At 43.6% G+C, this 8,471-nt stretch overlaps 1 protein-coding gene across 1 annotated transcript; it reads left to right on the top strand.

Annotated features, from left to right (window-relative positions):
• Window positions 1-387: 387 nt before the first annotated feature.
• LOC105947537 (uncharacterized protein K02A2.6-like) lies at window positions 388-4,700 on the top strand. Its single transcript, XM_012965058.3, has one exon. It carries the CDS (start codon window positions 654-656, stop codon window positions 4,680-4,682), a length of 4,029 nt encoding a protein of 1,342 aa, XP_012820512.1. The 5' UTR covers window positions 388-653; the 3' UTR covers window positions 4,683-4,700.
• Window positions 4,701-8,471: the final 3,771 nt, after the last annotated feature.

Here is an 8,471-nt window from a genome sequence, read left to right as displayed (position 1 = left end):
AGAAAATACGCTATCATAAACAATACTGAGAACTGCCTCTGCTAAAACACACACAGAGACAATTATCAGTAAAGGTGGCCATACACTGGCTGATTCTAGCTGCCTATATCGGTCCCGTAGACTTGATTCGGCAGCTAATCGGCCCATGTAGGGGCACAAACGACAGGCCTGCCCCACCGACATCTGGCCCGAGTTCGGGCAGATGTCGATTGGGCAGGTTAAAAAATGTATTTGGATAGGGGACCGTATTGGCTTGTTGATTCGGTCCCCTTACCGACTACGCCTATTACCAGCGTCAATCGAGCGGATCTTAATGTATATGGCCCCTTAAGTGATCAGTATTGTCTGTTTTAGTAGCCACAACAATTAGCTGCTACTAGTACTGTAATGTATTTGAGTGTTATTTCACATACGTGCCACTAGGTGGCAATACCGTGGTGTGATGTATGTCTCATGCGCCCCGGAAGTAATAAAGCAGAAGGGAAATACCCTGTTCACTCTCCATGCTCTGACTGTTTTCATGCTAGTTATTGTGCACCTAAAAACAAGTATATAGTTAACATAACTGTGCATATTGATGCCGACATAACATAAATTGGCGACGAGGGAAACGTGCCCACGGTCAATATCTAGTTGTCAAGCCAGAAGTAAGGATGGCTACGATCATCGGACAGATTGATACCTTCAACGAGGCGAGAGAGCAATGGACCACGTATGTAGAACGCTTTGAACACTTTGTGAAAGCAAATGACATTGAAGAGGGAAAAACAGTGTCGGTTTTCCTCAGCGTAATGGGAGCATCCACTTATGGACTCTTACGTAGCCTTATTGCACCAGTTAAGCCCGGCACTATGTCATATGGAGACATTGTGAACACACTGCAAGCGCATTTCAGTCCCAGGCCTATTGTGATTGCTGAGAGGTTCAAGTTTCACAAACGAAATCAGGCGGAGGGGGAAAGTGTTGCACAGTATGTGGCTGTATTAAAGAAACTGGCGGAGCACTGTGAATTTGGTGACAATTTAAACGATGCATTAAGAGACAGAGTGGTGTGTGGCCTGTGCAGCGAGTCAATACAGCGGAAGCTTTTGACTGAATCGGCGCTCACGTACCAAAAGGCCGTGGACATAGCAATGTCAATGGAGGCTGTATCGAGGGAATCACAGCATTTAAGTAACTCATTGAAAGTAAATGCCATGTCTTTTGCATCAGAATCGCCAAAGGCAAAATGTTTTAGATGCGGAAAGTCTAACCATACCCAAAATGAATGTTTTTACAAAGACCAACTGTGTCACAATTGTGGAAAGAAGGGCCACATCGCTCGGTCATGTAAAGGTGCAAAGACAGAGGTGAAAATACCGAGAGTTTTCGGAAAAGGAAACTATGTAAAAAGTAAGGGAATGGCAAAGAAAAAAACAATTCACAAAATGGGCACTGAGACGGAAAGGCTGAATGAAGAGACAAGTTCGGATACTGAGTCTGAACTGACACTACACAACGTTACCGCAACATCGCAAAACCCTGCACCAGGGAACATAATGAAAAGGGAAAATGAGGAAGGGACAGCGGTAATAAAAATACAACCAAAAATTGAGGGGTTACGAGTAGAGATGGAAGTCGACACAGGAGCGGCAGTTTCTATTATCTCAGGGGAGCTGTATAGAGATAAATTAAGTCACATTCGTCTGCGCCATACAAACGTTGTTCTCAAGACATACACTGGCGAAGTAATCCGGCCAGAAGGAGTCATCAAGGTGTGCGTTAAGCTAAACAAACAACGTGCACGGTTACCACTGTATATTGTTACCGGAAATGCGGTTCCGCTATTCGGACGCGAGTGGCTTCGCCGAATTCATCTGGACTGGCGTGAGATCAAATCAATAAGTGCAGTACACCGCAGCAACGAAGGGACATTGGACAGCCTTCTAAAACAGCATGAGAAAGTTTTCAGTGAAGAGTTAGGAACTTTCAATGGTTACACAGCTACCATCAATCTGAAACCAGGAACTCAACCAAAGTTTTTCCAAGCTCGAGTGGTACCATATGCCATCAGACCCAAGGTGGAGGAAGAAATCAACCACCTACTCAAACAAGGAATCATTTCACCAGTACGATTCAGTGAATGGGCAACCCCGATTGTGCCTGTAATAAAAAAAAGAGGTAATGTCAGAATCTGCGGTGACTTCAAAGTAACGGTAAACCCAGCCTTATGTGCCGAACATTATCCATTACCTCGGATTGAAGATCTGTTCGCTTCACTAGCGGGAGGAAAAAGGTTTAGCAAATTGGACCTTTCACAAGTGTACCTGCAGATCCCTGTACATGAAAATTCACGGAAATACTTAACCATCACGACACACAAGGGAATGTTCGTATACAACAGATTACCTTTTGGCATCACATCAGCTCCATCGATATTCCAACGAGCCATGGAACAAGTACTGCAGGGGTTACCATCCGTCCACTGTTTTCTGGACGACATCCTGATCACAGGGAGAGACGATGCGCACCACTTGTCTAATCTTGAGGCTGTGCTAAATAGACTGGAGAAATGTGGACTTCGGGTAAAAAGAGAGAAGTGTGAGTTTTTCAAAAACTCATTAGAGTATTTGGGACACATGATTGATGCATCGGGACTCCACAAGTCCGCCAATAAACTGCGCGCAGTTGCAGAGGCACCGGTCCCGGTCAATGTTAGCCAACTCAGGTCCTTCCTGGGGCTGGTTAATTATTATGCAAGATTCGTTCCAAACCTGTCCACAGTCCTTCACCCCCTGAACGCAATGTTACATAAGGAGGTGAAATGGAACTGGTCTCCAGAATGTGAGGGTGCATTTCAGGAAATCAAGAGACAGCTATTGACACCCAATGTGCTTACGCACTACGACCCAAGACTTCCAGTCCGATTGGCGTGCGACGCTTCACCCTATGGGGTGGGGGCAGTACTTTCACATTTGATGCCAGATGGGCAGGAAAGACCCATAGCCTTCGCTTCGAGAACCTTAAGTAAGGCAGAGCAAAACTATGCGCAGCTGGAGCGAGAAGCATTAGGATTAATCTTCGGAGTACGGAAGTTTCACACTTACCTATATGGACGTCACTTCACCTTAATGACCGATCACCGTCCACTTACCACCATACTCCATCCACACAAAGCGACTCCCTCCATGGCTGCAGCCAGACTTCAAAGGTGGGCTCTCCTGTTGGCTGCACATAACTACACTATCCAGTATAGGAGTGCGGACAAACACGGGAACGCAGATAGTTTATCACACTTACCACTGCCTGTTCACCACAAGGACAGAAAGGATGCATTAGAGGTTTATTTTATAAACAAAATGGATACACTTCCAGTCAGTAGCAGTGATATTCGGAAAGGAACCAGGACAGATCCAATTCTCTGTCGGGTAAAGGAAATGGTATCCACCGGGTTATTCCCACCTACCAAAGACTCAGAAAATGTTTTAAAACCGTATCTCATGAGGAAGGAGGAGCTATCACTTTTGCAGGACTGTCTAATGTGGGGACAGCGAGTTATCGTTCCACCAAATTTGAGACCCCAAGTCTTAGAGGATTTACACACGGGACACCCAGGTGTAGTCAAAATGAAGGCATTAGCGCGTAGCTACATCTGGTGGCCAAATATCAACTCGCAGATTGAGGAAAAATCTAAAACCTGCATGTCCTGTCAACAAAATCAGAAATCCCCAGCCCTATCACCGTTACATCCCTGGGCATGGCCCGAATCCCCTTGGCAGCGAATCCACATCGATTACGCTGGGCCATTTGAAGGACGCATGTTCCTAGTAGTCGTTGACGCACACTCGAAATGGCCAGAAGTTCTGGTGATGGATTCTACTACGTCATGCAAAACGATCGAGGTATTGCGTGGTCTTTTTAGTCGCTATGGCATACCTGAAACCTTAGTGAGCGACAATGGCCCACAATTTACTTCAGAGGAATTTGAATGCTTTCTGAAATCGAATGGTGTTAAACATGTACGCTCGGCACCATTTCACCCAGCGACCAACGGGTTGGCTGAGCGTTTTGTACAAACTTTTAAACATTCGCTAAAAGCATCCAAAGAACCAAAACCATTGCAACAAAGACTAGATGCTTTCCTGTTACAGTACAGGAATACTCCCCACAGCACAACAAAAGAAGCACCGGCAATGTTGTTCTTACATCGCAGACTGAGAACACGACTAGATTTAATAAAGCCAAGTGTAAAACAGACTGTGGAGCAAGCCCAAGAAGTTCAATGTTCGTACCGTGCTCTCCATGCGAAAGAAAGAGACTTTGGTGTTGGTGATTCCGTGCTGGTCAGAGATTATAGACGTGGGGGAGAAAAGTGGAAAACTGGTACTGTCTCTTCCCAGTCAGGACCAGTGTCATATACGGTCCAAGTGGACAGTACACAAACCTGGAAAAGACATGCAGATCAAATGTTAGGGGGACACCCGGAAATCACAAAAGCCACCGAACTGTTGCCAGCGGATAACAGTGTGTCACCAATATTAGACGATAGGGAACAAGAACTGCCTTTGATATCTAATGAGACTGTATCTTATGCACCAGACCAACATGCAGATGGGCTTGTTGCACCGGCTACGGTTATTTCCCAAAATGAGAGGCGATTCCCCGTGAGGAATCAAAAGGCACCTAACAGATTAGATCTGTAGTTTTTGTTTTCATCTGCACTGCATAATATGTTAATTGGGTGTAGACTCAAGCAGTTAACGGTTGGTCCGGTAGGTTATTTTATCATTAATATGGCCTCACAGTTATTGAGTTCCACTGATGTTCCAATGTTCACGGTATGAGAAAAAACATGGGAGTAATTGATCTAAGTGGGGAGGAGATGTAATGTATTTGAGTGTTATTTCACATACGTGCCACTAGGTGGCAATACCGTGGTGTGATGTATGTCTCATGCGCCCCGGAAGTAATAAAGCAGAAGGGAAATACCCTGTTCACTCTCCATGCTCTGACTGTTTTCATGCTAGTTATTGTGCACCTAAAAACAAGTATATAGTTAACATAACTGTGCATATTGATGCCGACATAACAAGTACCTCTGTGTCTTCACCTTTAGGGGTGCAGCTGAACTAAATAGATGAAGTGTCACACTTTGGCCACGCCCACATTGGTACATTGCACAAGTATTTAAAGTTAGTTTTTAAAGCATTTTTTTTATTGCTCAGTATGTATACACCATATCAGAGACACATATGGTAACAGGGACACAGTTGTGTCTAACATTTCAGTCCATATTAGGATAAAGGTCCTAATGTGAACCTAAAGGTTGAACACAAGTGGTATGTGAAATAAAGACATTTTGTTGTTTTTATATTTGAGAGTGCTGCTCCTTACCAAATACACACACATATGTGTCCCTTGTGTTACAGGGACAGAGAGAGTGTGTTGGGCAGTTGCTCTACAAGGAAGTTGGGGGTGGGGTGTTTGAGCAGAACACAGAAACAATGATTTTTTTCAGACAAAGACTGATGTGTTTATCTGCAGGCTGAGAATCAGCCCTGTCTGGCATTAGCCTTAAGGTGGCCATACATGCACCGATAATATCGTACGAAACCTCGTTTCGTACGATATTCGGTGCGTGTATGGTATGTTGGCGAGTCGACCAATATCGCAGGAAGCTGCTGATATCGGCCGACTCGCCGATCGGACCAGTTTGCCATAGAAGGCGCCTGACCAAAATCTCCCTTCAGCGCTGAATCGGCAGAAGGAGGTAGAAATCCTATTGTTTCTACCTCCTTACCTGCCGATTCAACCCTGAATGGTGTGTGGCGGATCTGACGATGTTTTGTACGACTGATGGTCGCACGAAACATCGTCAGATCGCCACGTGTATGGCCAGCTTTAGGGTGAAGACACACGGGGCTGCTAGAAGCAGATACGTTTTCAAAGCTACTAAACACCAGAAAATACCCTGCAATAGACAATACTGAGAATAGCCTGTCTGTTTTAGTAGCCATGACAAGTAGCTACTACTAGTAGCTCCATGTGTCTCCACCCTTAGTGGTCTCTGTGTTTGGAGGGCAAATAGGAGTTCTAATGAATCTTTGGGTGGGGGTACACGGGGAGATTAGTCGCCCCATGTCAAAGCTTTGTTGTCGTGGGCAACTAATCTCCCCTCAATGCCAGCGACGCGCATGCCATCCCACCAGTGATTTACATTCTAGCCAGTGGGATGGCATAGCAGGGAGATTAGTTGCCTGCAACAACGAAGATTTTTTGCGGGGCGACTAATCTCATTGTGTGCCACTGCCCTTAAATAAAATAAATATCCAATGATAAATAAACTCTACTTCTAGGGCAAACACCTTGTCTGGCAATTTCCAAGTAAGCATCTTTATGTAACTGATTCTTTTTTTTCTGTTTTGTTTATTCAACGTCTATTTTGTGGTATCAAGCTTATACATGTTAAGGTCCCCATACACGGGCCGATAGTAGCTGCCGATATCGGTCCCTTGTATGGGCACTCCCGACGGGCCTGCCCGACCAATATCTAGCCTGAAATCGGGCAGGTTAGAAAATCTAGTCGGATCGGGGACTGCATCGGCTAGTTCATGCGGTCCCCGGACCGACTTTTCCCCCCAGGGCCAAACGATCGAATAACCACCTGTAGGTGGGGGATATCAGGAGAAGATTCGCTCGACATTGTCAAACGAGTGGATCTTTTGGCGTATGGGGACCTTTACACTGCATTATATACATTATTTTGTTTCAATCAGATATCAATAATGCAGGATTCATTTTTTTTATCTGCACCTCTCCAAAGGTTTCAGAGAATATGTCAAGGAACTATTTTGCACCAAGTAAGTGTGACATATAATATGGGTAATCTGATAAATCTGTTTTCCTTTATCAGATTGATAGATTTAACTTGTCCCAGGTCATTACCTCTTAGATGAATTAATATCTTATAAGGGAATCCCCAACTTTGAAGCATCTAATTTTAGAGTTAGCAGCAGATCATCCCACATAAGTCCTGATTTACAACCATTTAACTGTGAATTTGTCAATAGGCCTAAATTTAACCATATGGACAATGTGTGACTTAGCATATGGTCAAAAAAAATTAGTAGCTGAAACAATATGTTCAACTAAGCTCAGTCTGATCTTATTTTTATTCTGTAAGCTTTGTTTGTTAAATTATTGTAGGACACTATGGGGCACATTTACTAATCCACGAACATCTGAAAAGCGTCCGAATGAGTTTTTTTTTCGTAATGATCGGATTCGTAACTTTCGTAACGAAAGTTTCGGATTCATTCAAGTTTCAGTATCGTGACTTTCCTTAGGCCAGGTTGGAGCTGCAGAGTGCCATTGAGTCCTATGGGAGGCTTCCAAAATCATGCAAAGTCTGAAAGTTTTGCCCGTCGTTTACGAGCGCTCAATACGAAAAAGTCGTGACAATATACGAGCAAATCGTAACGGCTACGAAAAAGTTGCGACAATTCGCGCAAGTTGTAACAGCTACGAAAAAGTCGCGACAATCTACGAAAAAGTTGTAACGGCGACGAAAAAATCGCAAAAAATAAGAAAAAGTCGCAAAATGTTCGTTTCCAATCCAAATTTTGCCCATTCGGATTCGGATTTGTGGATTAGTAAATGTGCCCCTATTTGTTATACATTAATGTAAAGCACTGCATAACTTGTTGGCACTGTATAAATAAATAATAACCCCCAGCAACCCCACATTGCTGCTGAAATGGCTTTCTCAGTGTGAAAAGAGTGTGATATGTATTGTTTATTGTTCAAGCCAGAAATTAGCTGAAATAATTGAAAGGCAGAGAGGTTGCAAAAAGAGTTTTTATTGGTTACTCTCTTTAGAATGTGTTGTATTTAAAGGTGATATTTATATACTTTTTTTCCCAGGTTTCTGCAGAAAATGTTTAGTCAAGTTAGACTTTTTAAGTATTGCAAACATTAATTATAAACTTCATATAATGGAATTTAGAAATGTTCTAAATATAATTGGTATATAATTCTGTACTGCTTCCCAAATAATGAAGTAAAGCTGTCCATACATAAGGTTTGGTCGTTCTTTGTCCAATTTGGCCACCTACATTCTAGACCAAATCAAGCTGATCCAATCGCAGGCCCATAGGGAGAGGACAACATCAAAGTGTCTACACAGTTCCCTACCAATGGGATTTTCAAACTTGCCCAGTAGATATTTGGCTGCTTGTGGCCCCCTGCTCCTTCTCTTGACAGATGTGCCTGTCTTTATTTTGATTGGAGGCAAACACTTAGTAGCTGTCTTCTGAGCTAATGAGTGTATCTTTCTTGCTAGAGGCACACTATTTAGATAATCCACTTTATTCCATTTGCGTTTTGTACACAGGCTCAGAAAAGCAGATCTGCTCCCATTTGCTCCTTTGTATAGCTTCACTGGCACAGGCACTGCATAGGCCTTTGTGCAGCTCCTAAGCAGATTTTGGCCC

Source organism: Xenopus tropicalis, chromosome 6 (genome assembly GCF_000004195.4).
Source record: "Xenopus tropicalis strain Nigerian chromosome 6, UCB_Xtro_10.0, whole genome shotgun sequence".
Taxonomy (NCBI): Eukaryota; Metazoa; Chordata; class Amphibia; order Anura; family Pipidae; genus Xenopus; species Xenopus tropicalis.
This window is presented reverse-complemented; position numbering and strand designations above follow the sequence as displayed.

What these genes read in the sequence shown, in the direction of transcription:
- LOC105947537 (XM_012965058.3), top strand. Translation starts at nt 654, where the DNA reads ATGGCTACGATCATCGGACAGATTGATACCTTCAACGAGGCGAGAGAG.